Consider the following 15,594-nt stretch of genomic DNA (forward strand, 5'->3'; position numbering starts at 1 on the left):
TTGTGGGTTCGAGCCTCGAATTGGGCTCTACGCTGGCAGTGCGGATGGAGCCTGCTTGGGATTCTCTCTCTCTCTCTCTCTCTCTCTCTCTTTCTCTCTCTCTCTCTCCCTCCCTCCCTCCCTCCCTCCCTTCCCTACTCATGCTGTTTCTGTCTCTCTCAAAATAAATAAATAAATAAACTTTAAAAAACACCTCTTATTCTTACGTTTCATTACAACTGTTTCTCAAATACTGGCAGAATGTTCTTTCTGGATGTGGTTTACATCACATCCTATGAGGTCCTTGCTTAGGAGAGGTTGGTTCCGTTCCATTATTTCTCACATAAGTTCAGAGACTTCTTTCATTGATGTCTTTCTTTCTGGCCTCATCTCTCAGGGCCAAGCTCCACATGTTCTTCATCTGCTTAGTCAGATTGTACCATACTGTATTACACCCTGTCCTCCAAATGTAGCAAATTACAAAATTTTACATTCTCTAAGTGTTTTGTAAATTACTTTTAAAAAGAGACACATTAATTATGCATCGCAATAAAATAGCTATATATGGGAAAGGTGGAATGTGGTAAAATGCCTTTTTCCTTTTTAAGTCCTCTGTTGTAGGGTAGTGAAACAAGTTCAAAACTAATTTATCAGTGTATCAGTGAATTTTCCGGGGATTTTTTTTTAATCTGAGTATATAAGCATTGTTTTTAACCATGCAGTTTTTTAACCAAAGCAACTCCAGGGAAAGATTGTTTCACTACGTTCCAGACTAGTGTAAATTACAGTGTTACATCTCTGTTCAAGAACATTAAAATCCTCAGGCAGTAAGTTACAGAGTCTCTTATTCATTAGATTCCAGACTCCATGCTTCTGTGATAGGATCTTCTAAGAGGGCCACCCCTGTCCATACCAGGTCATTTTGCACCAGTTTCAGAGTCACAGATCATCCAAACCATTGGCTCTTGCTGCCACCTTTTCTAGTCTTGTCATTGTCAGAGAGATGGATTGTTGTGTTCCCAGCCCTTGAAGGACTTGAGGTGTTCCCATGCCGAGGTTATGCTTGTCTTCTCCCTCTCTGGCTAACACTTTGTCACTGCCTTCATCTTCCAGGTGCCCAGGTACACTTTGTACCTCTTTCTCTCTTACAAGGGATGGTGACATTGAGGGCAAAGGAATCTAACATTTGCCAGACATGGTGCTAGGCATGTTATGTCTCAATCACAACAGGTAATGACAGCCTGTTTGACAGATGAAGGAAATGGAATTTCTCTTCATCTTGGTCTAAATCCCGCCTCCTCTATAAAGTCCAAGCATGCTAGCAGAGTTTTCTCTAGCCTGGTGATGGGCTTGCTACCTGAATCTGCTAGCATATGTAGTAGGAAAAAACCAAATTAAAGTCCTCTGGCATCAGAGAGACCTGCCTGGAGATCTCACTGTTGTTTCTCCACCAGACCAGACTGTGGCAAGGAACTAGGACATGCTAGATCACATTCAACTGCCATCTTGGTCACTGTGTCCAGTGATAACATACCTGTGGGTTAGGAGTCCAGCAGAATCCGGCTTTGGCTAAAATCTTCCTATGACTCATAGTTTGGTGAGGTCCTGGTATAGTTTATCTTAAATAGGTTAAAGTCCACTAAATTTCATTAAGATTCAACTATATAGTGATGTATATAAATATTAAATGCTATATTATTTTTTAATTTTGAACTTACCCATCTACAAGAGGTTTTGGTAAAATGCCTTTTTTTTTTATTTGTCAGCATCACAGGGTTTTCTTAAGTTGAATCTAGAATTTCAATTCATATATCCTTCTTATTTAAAGAAAACCACAATTTTAGTATTTGCATTTGTTTTTCATTTCTCTTCCCTACCTAGAAACGGTGGAAAGAACTCTCTAAGGAAGACTTATGTCCTGCTTTTGATCATTCACCAACCAAAATAATGACTGAAAAATACAATGGGAATAGGATAGGCCTAGAAGAAGAAAAACTGACAGGTGACAGATACACAGGACTATCCTCTAAAATGCAGGATACCATGGAGGAGAACAGCGAGAGGTAAGCTGATGGCAATAGCATGCTTAAAAAGATGAGACTTTTTATTTTAATAAATTCAGTGGATATGAACTAATATAGGACTTTTGTTTATTGAATTAATGTAGCTATTCACTTATTTATTACCTAAGGGTATTTGAGTAGTATATGATGACATTGTTGATCTCAAAAGCGCTTTGGCCCTATTATGAGGCCAGTACTGATAGAAACCAGTTGGAAAATGGCTTAACTCAATACTAACTTGAGTGCGATAAAGTTAATATAATTAGATGCTAAAACGTACAGTATATAGAAAATAAGTTGTACGAATACCTAACATTTGTACAAGTATTCATGTTCATATTTATGGTTGTAATGGAATTGATAATATGCCTTTAATGAAATGATAAAATAGTTAAATGAATATTTAAACATCGTTCCATTATTGGAAGGGGAAGAGTCTTTTAAAAAAAAAAAATTACACAAAATGCCCTTTTATACTTTTTGAGTTTTGAAGCCATAGGAATCTGTAAACGATTTCAGTTTTTAAATTAAACATTTCCATTTCTAAGGCTCTGATTATCTCTCACCAGTTAGGAAGCTGGTATCCTCAGGTATGAGTGAAAGAGCTCATTCATTTCCTCTCTTCATCTGTCAGTGATGTTCTCTCTCTTCTTTTTGTCAAATAGCTTTTTGTGGAAAATTGCATGTTGTAGTCCTGTTTGTTAACATTGGGATGTTGGGGCACCATGAAAATTATTGAGTTCTCCTATACATTACAGTAGCTTCACTTCTGTGTTTCACCAGTGTAAAAATTACCTGAAATCCTATGACAGGTAACATGACAATAAATACATATGTGTTATTATGTATTGTACTGAAGAGTTTAGTGACTTAGCAGTGTTACTCCTTTTTTATGGCTCTAGTGGTTTTAAACTAAAGTTAAAGCATGAAGTTGCTTATTTATTCCTTCTTTCACTTTAATTAGAATACTTTTAAACCAAGAGATCAAAATTGTTTTAAATTGTCTTTATCGGTAATAAGATTCTCAGGTTCCTAATGTTGTTGTTTTGGCTAGTACCATGTGCAGAATTAAATGGAACACAGGCTTGATGATTGAATCGGTATCCTTAGTATTTCAAAAGTGTTGATTTTTAATCTTTCCTAAAGAGGAAAACCACTCAGGAGTTACAGAGTGATTGCGGAGGTGGTTTTATTGGGGGCAGGGGAAGTGGTGTGTGCATACGTAGGTTGTTTGCTTCCCCCACCCCCAGGATAGAGCAGACCAGGTCGGGCTTGAAAGCAGAGGCAGGGCCCCAGTAGGAAAGTAAGGATTGTGAGCAGAGAAGACAGAGCAAGGTTGTAGAAAAGTGAAAGGGCATAAAAGAAAGATTGCCATGAAAAATTGTATTGTTCAATCCTAATAAATTTTAATACTGATCTTATAGCTTTGCATTAGGGAGGCTAATAAAATAAATCAAGATCTTATTGAAGGAATTTCAGTTTCAAGGGAATAGAACACAATACGTTTTCTTTCATTTTCATTATTAAATATCCTTCAAGTCAGTTTTTTCATAATGAAGGTCACATTCCTATAGTCATGAAATAATTTAGTGAGTTATAAAAAAGCATTTTTTAAATAATAGAATACAATAAAATAGAAATTAGAGTTTAAATTAGAGGATAAAATAGATCAGAGTATCACAGATAATAGCTAAGTACTTTAACATCTTTACATAATATAGTAATTCTATACATTGGCATATATATTGTGTACATGTATAAGTGTATTTATGTGTGAGGCTACTTTTGTGTGATGACCGTTAAAGTTTAAAAGCCAGTGTTCTCAATTACAGTGTAACCCATAAACCCAGGTCACTGAGTGGAGAGCAGTTTGGATAAATGAAAAGTCGGGTTACTTGGATCCTTCTCCTTTGTGTTTGCATAGCATGAAGTATGCCTGTCAGGACATGTATTGGTAGTAGCCTGCTGTTGGTGCCACTGTAAGGAATTCCACGTGGCCTTCCGAAGGCAAGGGCCCACAGGAATCGTTCCCTACCGATTTGTGGCTTTTGAATCATAGAATTGTTTAGACCTGGGAAGGTTATTACATGGGCATAATTTCCTTAGGCCCAACTAAGTAAATAAAGATTCACAAATAGAGAATAGTTCTTACTTCTCTCAAATTGCATTCTTAAATTAAGTAATGTCATCTCTTGGTACTTGTTTTCGTTCCATTCCTGAAAACATATAGTACATTTTTGGAAAGCAAGAGCCTCTATTCCATTATTCTACATGGGAAAGAATTCTGTTTTCAACCCAATCAAAACCACAATCAGTTTCTCTAAATATCATAAAAATCCTCTTTAAAAAATCCTCATGGGGTGCCTGGGTGGCTCAGTTGGTTAAGCATCCGACTTCTTTCCCAGGTCATGATCTCATGGTTCGTGGATTCGAGCCCTGTGTTGGGCTCTGACCCTATTGGGGTTCTCTCTCTCCCCCTCACTCTGCCCCTCCCCGACTTGCTATCTCCCTCCCTCTCTCTCTCTCAAAAAAAAAAAAAAAGAAAGAAAACCTCTTAAACTCTTACATAATATTTAAAGCACTAATTACATAATCATGTAACAGTGAACTCATATTGGAGTTATATGGTAAATATCAACACTGGATAAAAATTGTAATTATCTTCTATATTGCAATGAAATTTTTAAATGAAATAATCTATTAAAGATTCTATCTGAATTGCAAACTGGTTGTTTGGCCTCAGGCTTCTGGCAGGAGAAAGTACATGTAATCTTTTACATATTTTATATATGTTTCACCTGCACTTGGATACAACTTAATTTCTTTTCACTGGCAGGTACACACATATTTGTTAATAATGAATTTTAAATTCAGGTAATAATTTCTGCAAGTCATTACAGCAGAGTTCAGACTGCCAAAGATACCCAGGTATATGATAGGTAAAGTGAGGAAGACATTAAAATTCAAAGGGCACACAGAGATAAGCAAAATAGAGCCTCAAGTTGCCAACATATTTAGGGAGTAAAACAAGATCCCAAATTAGCAACATGACTTATTTACTGTAAATTAAATGCTGTAAGGTAAGAATAGAGGGATTCTAGGGGTCGAGTGGAGGGAGAAATGGAAGAACAGAATTGAAAAGAACATTGTTAAAATAATCTAATACATAGTGTATATTCAAATTTCTCTAGTTGTCTAAAAGATCCACCTTATAGCTTTTTAAAAAAAAATAATTTTATTGAGCATAAGTTCAGTGGATTTAGTACATTTATAGAGTTGTGAAGCCATCACTATAATCTAATTTTGGAATATTTTCATGATCCCAGTCTCTGTAGCTATTTAAAGAAATAATTCAAGATTTAATCAGGGATCATGGATTGTATTTGATTGATGTTAGTCTTTAGTCTCCATTAATCTGGAACTTTTCACCACCACTTTTTTTCCCCTTGCCTGACCTTGACATCTTTGCAGCTGCTATACCAGTTGCCTTCTAGAACACCCCACAATCTTGATTCCTCTGATTGTTTCTCATTATTAGATTCAGGGTAAACATTTCAGCTGCGGGGGGGGGGGGGGGAAGTTGGCTCTTATTGTAGTAGACTGACAAGGCATTCAAAATTTGTAATCAAGCTACACAACTAGAGAGCTGGACTTAAGAACACTTACTGTGGCAATAATGTTTAATTCAGAGGCAAGGAAACTAGTTAGGTTTTTGCTGTATTATAGGAAATAAGTGAAAAGAGGAGATGGAGTTTGTGAAATTTTTTTAAAGGCAAGATATAGTAATGTACATGTTGCCATTAGCCATTCTTCTTTACAGTGCCCTAGGACTGTGTGTCTTGGGAGTCAGAGAGCTTCCATTGGAACAGACATTCTGTATTGAATAGGAAGATGGATGCTAGAAATAAGTGTCAAATAAGTGAAATAAGCAACGTATTCTCACAAACAGATAGGTAGGCATCCCATGGTAGCATCTTCATGGAAGTTTGAAGCAGATAGCTTTTATGAGTGGCCTTTGTGGAAAATCACGTGAAGACAAAAGTGGCTTAGATGCCAGGGACTCTTATCCCTCACCTCTTCCAGCTGCTTAGGAAGAAAACAAGCTGACAGCCTCCAGCTCACATTTCAACAAAAGAAAGCACCATACTTATTTTCAGGTCCTGCCAAAAGTATTTATTAATAGAAAATTGTACCAGAAATTGTTGAATTATTAGAGTACATCTCTGGACCACTTAGAATATTGAAAATCCTCCCCTTTTTCATTCTAGTGTTTTAACGAGTTTAAAAATGTGGGGCTTGGGAGGTGGGTATTTGGGCTTAGGTCCTCTGCATTAGAGTAACTAAGTCTTACCATGCACTTCCTTTCATTTGTTTTTATGTATTCTAGCGTTCTACGGAAACGTATTCGAGAGGACAGAAAAGCTAACACGGCTCAGAAGGTGCAGCAGATGAAACAGAGGCTAAATGAGACTGAACGAAAAAGGAAAAGGTGGTTATATTGGCAACCTATTCTCACTAAGATGGGGTTTGTGTCAGTCATTTTGGTGGGCGCTTTTGTTGGCTGGACACTGTTGTTTCAGCAGAATGTCCTATAAATAACAGTTCTGCCCTGCAAGCTCCCGCACTAATAGCTGACAGTGTTGCGTTAGTCACAAGGGTTTGTCTGTTAGCAAACTCCTCACACCCCAGAAATGGTGCGGTAGAATAGACACCAACCAGACAAGTGATATATTCAGTCCCCAGCCCAACATCTCAGGACACTGTCCCCAAACTGTAAACAGCTATCTGAAATAAAGACTTGAATGCTTGTTGAAAACTGGTACATTTTGCAACTGTATTCGTACATGTTCAGTGTAATATTTCACCTGACCAGATTGAGAAATCCTCAAAACAAAGATTTGTTTTTGGAGGCTATCTGGATTTTAACCTGCACTTGATAACAAGCAATAAATATTGTGGTTTTATCTACATTATTACTGGAAAGAAAATGACCTTTAAATAATGCGTGTAATGTATAATGTACTGTTGACATGGGCATCAACATTTTATATTCTTAATCATTTCAGGGTAAATATATTTTATAAGTATTTAATCTTACTTTTGTAGTTAAATGTACTTTTTAAAAGCTCAATATGCAAAATCTGTTACCATAAAAAAAATAAATTGTATGTTGATTCAATTGTACTGGATACATTTTCCTAAAGAGAAGTTTGATATGAGCAGTTAGAACTAACTTTAAATAAGCACTTTTTACTATATATTTGCATTTCTTTTATGTTTTACAGTTTTCCCAAATTTAAAAAGAAAAACAAACAAAGAAACAAAAATTTTCCCTAAAAATATCTTTGAAGGAAAATTCTCCTTACTGGCATAGTCAGGTAACATTTGGTCTCAAGACTTTGTAAAGAAATTGGTTTCTGTAAAGCCCATGATGGATACTGTTTATTTTTCATGAACATTTCAATGTAATTACCCTAATTTACAGTTGGGGTAAACCATGCTTTAGGAAATAAAAATAAGGAGCAGCATTTTATTATCCACAGTTTCAGTTTACTCTACTGAAGTTTTGAAGTAAAATTTTTTCAAGTTCTTTCTACTTCAATAAATAGTATGATGATGTACAAACCTGACCTTGTCCCTTTAACTTCTTAATGGGTATTTTTAAAGCATATTGTCTGGTGAATTTAACTGCTCATTTGAGTGCTAGCCTTCTTCATATCCCAACATTCCATTCAGTGTTTAACTTGTTTAGCTTAAACTTTAAATAGTTGTTATAAATTTAATTACTGATATAATAAAATCACATTATTTCACTGGTTTTCGAACTACGCTTACTGGATTTTTGAAGGGTCACCCCGAGGTGGTTGGAAGGACTCCAAGCTACCAGCCTTTACTTTCAACCAGAGCATCTCTGCTTTATCTATTTTATATACTACATAAGATCGCTGCATGAGGTTTAATTATTTTAAGGGGACAGTTAAAATCTTAAAAACAGTTTGAAAACCATTGGTATAGGTAGGTATTTTGAATTGATTTGAGTAGCCTTCTTGAATGTGTTAAATTATGCTGAAAGTCTGAAAGCAGGATGTAGGTGGTACTACATATTAAATAAGATTTACGTAACTTGTGCCTGTGTCCTAATTCAGTATTACTGTGCCCTGTAACCTTTAAATGGAGAGGAGGTAAGAGGGACTTTTTTTTTTTTTTTTATGTCTGTCTGCATTAAACCTGTGTTCAGGTACCGGGACCCGTCATTATTGGTTTAAAACCTTTCTAATTTGCCTTGGTTTATATTTGCTAAAATGCAGTATATTACTCTGCAAGTAAGATACGGGTAGATCATACTGAGTGTCCAATTGAAAGTAGCCTTGCCTTAAACAAAAAGGTAAAAACTTCTTACAAAAAACGAATGCTGATAATGATGCCCCTTTGCAGGGTAAATGTGCTTCCCTGGATTCTGGATTTTAGCTTTGCTTTTTGTCTGCTTTCTTTCCTTCTGAGTGGTGTTTTTTGTCATATATCTTAACAATCATGTTCAGTGTAGTAAACATTTGTTGATAAACTTCTGCAGGGGTTAGTCATCTTTCCTCTCAAGCAGATCCTGAAGGATAGTGTGTTAAGTTTTTACCAGTAATAATATTTTTGGTGGGTTCCATGTACTAATTATTAAAAATACATGTGCTGTGGTGCCCAGGGTCATCATCCTGGCCCCTTTATTGAAAGCGGTGTGCTAGTCAGAGGGAAGGACACAGACCGGGCTCCTGCCTTCTCGGGTAACAGCCAGACGACAAAGTTAGCAATCCGCGGTAGGTTTTACATTTTACAAAATTTGTGTGTCCTAATATTTTCTAATTATAACAGATTTTAAAAGTCAGTTGTGTAGTTTGACTTTAATGAGGTAGTATTATTTTTGGAATAGGTTAAGGACGAAAAAAAGGTTTTTTAAAAAGCCAGAGGCTTTATCATTTTTAAGAAAGGATATCTACATTAATATATAGTGCATTTGTGTTCATATCTGTCCCTGCTGATAAACTGACAGCTGTCTTTGATTTAATGCTGTCTTCTCTGGCTATACCAACTGGTCACGTATTTGTTTCCAAGTGTAGCTAAATATTTTATGCTGGCCTATTAGCAATTTTTATCTATGCTTGCTTATATATAACATGTAAAAACAGTTCTCCATTTTTAGTTTATCTGTATATAAAATAAAAATAATACCTTTTCCTGAATCCTTAGAGGATTAAAAAAAAAGTAACATGTGAAAGTGTATAGAGAACTTTAGATCAATATAAAGACCATTCTTCATGTTTAGGATATATTTTATATATGTACTCTGTCCTTTTCCTCTTCTATCTTCAAATTAATGCTGACTCTGCATTGATATATTTCTACCAAAAGGAATGAACAAAAAAGAGGAAGTAAAAAAGCATTGATTTTTTGTTGTTGTTGTTGTTGTTTTTTTAATATCTCTGCTTAACAGGTATGTTACGAGAAGTAATTATAACAAGTTAATTTTATGTACATTTGTGCTTTTGTCCCTTTCATTTTAAATACACAAGAATTGATGGTATGAATCAAAAAATACATATTGGTTTAAAAAGTAGTTTATGGAATGGAGCAGCCTCCACTTTTTATATCAAGTCCTTTGTTTTCAGTGTCAGTTCAAAGTATTGGTACCATTTATTGATTGGTACCAATAAACTGCTACCATTTATTGATCATTTACTATGTACCAGGCACTGTGCTAATATGCACTTTTATAGATTATCCTATTAAATCCTTACAATACGCTTTTGAAGTAGGTGTTGTTATTAAGCCATAATCAACCTGAGACTTAACATTGCTAGGTTCTTTTATGCTGCAGTCATTGCAAAGGCTCTGTAGATTAGAATCGATCATTCTCAAAGAAAGACTTACCTCCTACAAGTACTTTCCCTCTTAGAAAAATATCTGACTAGATTCTATGTAAATAGACACAGGCCAGAACCTGATTATATTAGAAATACTGTCATTAACCTTTGTATATTCTATTTCAGCAAGTACCTACATCCCCAGGGTGCCTGCCTGGTTATTGTACAGATTTTAAAATTTGGTCTGCCTTGGTTTTTACTTTCAGACACAAAACCTAACAGAGGTTTTTCTTAATATAGTCTCTTATAAGCCTAATGCCATTATGTATGTCATCCACTTCTTCCTATGTTCAGGCAGGAGTTGAGGAATCACACCTTCTGTAAACATCTATTTGTGGGTTATTTTTGTCCAGCAGTCCATGTGGGTTTGGCAGGGGAGTGGGGAATAAGGATTAAGGGCTTGGATGTCGGAAATCTGTTGCACCCCAATGGTGGGGGGGAGCTGAGGTCAGACCTTGGTGCAGTGATCTGGTCTGAAACTAAGTGCAGAAGTGTCTGTTCTGTGTTCTGCTTTCTACATCAATAGCTAATAATAAAGTCTCTCTTAAGAAACCTTTCATTTGACTTTGACTATTTAGAGGATAGGGGCACAAAATCTTACAAATAATATTTTGAAGGTAATATTCTTCCACATAACCAAACTAAGTTCTACTGACTTAATATGTGGGTCTTGGTCATTCCTTGAATGATTTATCCTGGAGTTGACCTGTTTCTTTCATCTCTTTCCCTAGTTCATTTGTTTAGATTTGATTCCATTTTTTTAATACTTATCTTCAAAGCACTATTTCAGGATGACGTCATCCATAGCTCCTACAAGAGTGAATATGTTAGAACTTCAGCTCTCTCTTGTTCCATCAGGTCTGTGATGCATAAGTGCTGACTTGCTTCGGTGGGAAGAGACTCGGGTTGTGTGAGCTGCACAGTGCCTGCTCTGCCTGGGCCTCCCCAGTCCCGATACTGCATGCTTTCAGCTACTTCCATGTCCTCGCCATGAGATGGCCATTTCACTGTCCCTCCAGACCTGAGAATTTAAGCTTTTAATTTGGGAATTTTAAGCCACTCACTTCCATGGGTAGTGTTCTAAAGAACAAACTTCTAGGAAAATGGTTATGAGTTTAGCCATCTCATTTTTCCCTCATCAGCAAGCATTTTCTCAATATTTACCACATTCAGATTGCTCCAGCAACAGCAATTCTGCACAAGTGCTTTTCCTCAACATTCTTCAGAGAAATAGCCATTAAATTTTGGAAACTTCTTTGGGGAAAATGTTTTCCTCACTGTCATTTATTCCATCACAGGGCATTGCCAGGTGGAAGCAGTGACTCAGATGAGAAGCTTTTACTTGGTATGAAAGGCTTCGTCTTTATCAGTAACAACCTGACAGTGAAAAATTTTAAAGAGCTCTGACCATCTCTGGGTAGTCCACTGGGAGACTGCAAAGTTCAATCTTTTGAACTCCTTCTATTTTGGTTTCATAATGTAGAGCGGAATATAGGAATTACAGGATATAGTGGCGATATTACAGAGTCTACTTTAGTACTGTGGTTTTTCATTAGGTAGTGTTAATATATGTGTGTGTATATGTATATATATATAGTACCTATTATATACATAGTGTGTTATATATAGTATATATTATATACATAGTATTTATAGTATATAAGAATTGCATGGAAGGTTTTTTTCTTTATAGAGACCATTTTTTAAAGAAAAGCATCAATTCTTTATTGTTGCTCTAATTTGACATAGATTTTTGTAGATGTGATGGTGTCGGTATTTCAGATTACTACTATAAAAAAACCGAAGTTATTTTGAGTTTGGTGAATTCAGGAAAGGGAGACTAGATATGTTTGTTTTCTTTATAAGGCAATGCTTTCTTTGCTCACCTTTACAAAAGGTTTTGTGATTCTTTTCAGTAAAAAATAGTGTGAATATCTGGTGGCAAAAAATACTTCGGATGCAGCTTGACTTTCTATTACTTCAGGTATGGAGCCAGCTTGGGAAGATCATGCTCAGTCTGTAAATCTGGCCCTGTTCCAGAATGACAGTGGGCAGTGTGCACAGGCGCTTTCTCCACAGAAAGCTTGCAGTATGCACGGCTAATTCCACTTGATTTGTTTGAACCCATTTTACCTTTGACTTGTTAAATCAGCAAAAAGTGATTCAAGTGAACATGTTTTTTCCTAAAATAAAGCCTGTCTTCTCAGTCCTGCAAACAAATACATTCTTTTAAAATAGTTAACACTGCCAATGATTCCATCTGACTTTTCCTATCCCCCAGAATAATATTTACAAAGAAAAAAATGAATTTTTAAAAATGCTGTCAAATTCTTTTAGTCGTTACAAGTAATAGTTTGCCATTGGTAAGTGAATCTTTAACACTGCTGGGGAAGACGGCAATGTGTTATTGGACACCTGCAGTTCTGCCAGTCAGCTTAACTGCATAATCTAAATTTAACCTGCCTAACACCTCTTCTACATACATTACCCTATTTTAAGATAACAAAAGTAAGTCAGAGGAGAATAAGTACCTTGCCCACAGTTGCACAGCTAGTACATGACAGCTGAAATTCAGACTCCTGTCTGTGAAATTCCAGTAGCTCCATACCTCACTCTGCTTCTATTATGACTTTGTTTTTTATGGAATATTCAAATACTTAAGTGGAAAAAATTAGACAACCACTTGTTAAAAACCAAAGTAACCCTCTTCTTGTTTTTTAAGTGAAACAAATCGAAGTTTTTTCCTCCAAAAATTTTTGTGAAAACAGGTTGAACTGCCACTGAACAACACCAGAATATTCTCTAAAGCAAACCATTATTTGATTCACTTTGATTGAGTGGATTAAATTGCTTTGTTTTGATGGGCAGATTTTCTCAATGCATGGGAAATAAATGTTTTTTACAGCAATCAGAGTCAGTAAGAAGCACTTTTCCTTACTATGTCTGCTTTGGTTGAGGGCTCAGCAGAACCCAGCAGTAAGCATCCGTAGTAGGTTTTGTGACTCACAGACAACTAATGAGAATGTTTCTTGGTGACTTGACATTTCTCTGTGCTGGACAATCAAGAGAAATGGGGTATTCAGAAGACCAGGTGCTTGGTATTGTTATTCTTCAGTAGGAAGAGCCGGTCATTAGGAAAAAGCCCAGTTTGTAGTATTTGAAAGTTTTTGACTAAACGTTATGGGAGAATGTGTGGGTATGGTTTATATTCCTATTTATACGTATGGAGACAATAATAAGTATTTATTTAGATTTGGGGGTTTTTTGTGTGTGTCATAGCGAAGGAAGTCAGGGGAAGAATGGAAATAACATTTACCTCCAGAGTTTAGTTACTTGCAAATATTGTGAAATACCATCAAAAACTGCCCTTAAAATAGTTATTTCATCTGTCTGTTGCTTGTTTAAACTCTCATTAATCTTTACTTTTTTGACATTAAAATACAATATGTCAATTATTTTATGTCTGTGTTTTCTTTTATATTGGTAGTAACCTAAATGATGTCACTTCAGTTCTGTATTGCTGTAATCATTAGTGTTATCCTTCAGGACAAAAAAGCATGCTGCTAACAGTCCGTGACTTAAAGATATAAGCCAACTTTATGTTCAGACCTTACGTTCATAATATTTTTAGCAGTATGATACAGTGGAGGTCCAAATTGGATTAGACTTTTGCATTGAATTCCAAAGTATTGGTAAGTCTAGCACATACCATATAATCTTGCTAAACTGTTGTGGGTACATTTTTTTTAAACCCGTCTGTCTGTCAGTATTTCACATGGAGGTCATTTCTTGAGTAATGCAGGATGACCTGAGAAATTCATAGTTAGTAATTCTTGATAAAGCCGTATGAGTTACGGTGCTTTAACATGAGTCTCCCTCACACCACCAATTCTGTTTGAAAATCGAGCACATAAGCAGATTTACCAAGATAACAGTGAAGCACTTAGTGTGGTTGAATGTGATACGTTGGAATGTTTTTTAGTTGCTTTTTTAGTTCGTTGTTAGTCCTTTTATGTTTGTGTGTGTCTATGTATGTCTGTGTGTTTGGTAAATCTGAATTGAATAGATGACTTCTTATTTTATGTTTTAGGCCAAGATTGACAGACACCTAAATATTCATGACTTGAGAATATTCTGCAGCTATAAATTTTGAACCATTGATGTGCAAAGCAAGACCTGAAGCCCACTCCGGAAACTAAAGTGAGGCTTGATAAACCTGTAGATTGCCTCACATTTGTCTGTTTACAGAGTAAACTTTACATCCAGGGAAAGAAGAGCACCACCAGCAGAAGACTTTGCAGAACCCTCTAATTTGATGTATTGTTAAGTTTTTTTAATGTGTGTATGAAATGTAGAAAGATGTAAAAGAAATAAATTAGGAGAGACTACTTTGTATTGTACTGCCATTCCTACTGTATTTTTATACTTTTTGGCAGCATTAAATATTTTTATTAAATAGACTATGTTGGTTTGTGTGCCTTATCTTAGGACAGCACTGCTTTAGATAATGAATGTTTCCTTAAGAGTTTACTCTCACTTTTTTATAACGCATAATCGACGTTTAAATTGAAATCGGTTCAAAATGTTGGTCACTTACTTTTAAAAATTTTCTTTAGTTACCTCTCAAGTAGTCTTCCTGTCAGAATAGGTTAGATGAAAGCACAGAAGAAAAGTTATAATACTCCTTTTGTTACTTGGAAAAAATATTAATATGGATTATGGTATTAAATTATTTTTAAGTAAGTGTAGCAACTCAATGCAGTTTTTAAAATCATAGTGTTACTCTTGTGTTGGATGTTGTGTGTTCCTCAAACACTTCCTGTTATAAAAAGACCAAGGGTTCCCTCTTGAGTGAGAAGCTTTTGGCTTCTTTACCATCGAATTTCCCAACCAAGCGATATGTTTGGGCTGTGTATGCAGTCAGTTGTCAGGTTACTGGTGATATTCTTCTTGTCTAGACACACACAAGCCTGTGTGTCATGTGAGTATCACCTTAACAGTATAACAAACTCATAATTGGTTTTGTTTTGCCAACTGTGAAATTTTTATAATACTGTTTATTGAATACATCTGTTTCATCTTTTAAAAATGTAATGACTCTCCTTATGTTCATTTTGCCTTGCTTTCCAGTGTTTCTGGTTTATTTTGGGAGTAAGCAAATTCTTGATCCCTAGTAAATCTTTCATAAAGAATGCATGAAAAATTCATTATACCATAAAGTAGTGCAGGAGGATAATCCTCCTTTTTAAAAAAATACTTATTTTGAGAGAGAGCACGCACGCCTGTGTGCGAGCTGGGGAGGGGATGAGAGGGAGAGAGAGAATCCCAAGCAGGCTCTGCACTGACATCGAGGAGTCAGATGCTTAGCCGGCTGAGCCACCCAGGATAATCCATCTTTTGTGTCAACAAAGTTCTTGAAGGTCATCCACACTCAACTAACTACTTCTATTTCCTCATTACCCATATACTCTTTACCCCAAGAGTGTCTGACTTCGTCTTGTATCACTACAGAAATGCCCCAGAAAAGTCATCTTAGCTCGTATTGTAGCCAAATATAGTTAACTCTTCAATTCTTACCTTATGTGACTTCTTGACAGCAACATTAAGAACTCCTTCTTTGAAACTTTCTCCTTAGACTCAAC

At 35.9% G+C, this 15,594-nt stretch overlaps 1 protein-coding gene across 2 annotated transcripts in view; it reads left to right on the plus strand.

The window, feature by feature from the left end:
- Positions 1-14,412, plus strand: part of PTPN2 (protein tyrosine phosphatase non-receptor type 2) — an 86,382-nt gene extending 71,970 nt beyond the window's left edge. Inside the window, exons 8-10 of one of the 2 annotated variants that reach the window (XM_047090209.1) lie at positions 1,861-2,042; positions 6,430-6,531; positions 14,043-14,412. In XM_047090209.1, the coding sequence (XP_046946165.1) occupies positions 1,861-2,042; positions 6,430-6,531; positions 14,043-14,064 (306 nt within the window). In that variant the 3' untranslated portion in view covers positions 14,065-14,412. Of the gene's footprint in view, positions 1-1,860; positions 2,043-6,429; positions 6,862-14,042 lie in introns of those variants that run through there. The other variant, XM_047090208.1, reaches the window with a different exon arrangement.
- Positions 14,413-15,594: the final 1,182 nt, after the last annotated feature.

This window comes from Lynx rufus, unplaced genomic scaffold (assembly GCF_022079265.1).
Source record: "Lynx rufus isolate CCGP_SWC_20201006 ecotype Redwood Valley unplaced genomic scaffold, mLynRuf1.p SCAF_29, whole genome shotgun sequence".
Classification (NCBI taxonomy): Eukaryota; Metazoa; Chordata; class Mammalia; order Carnivora; family Felidae; genus Lynx; species Lynx rufus.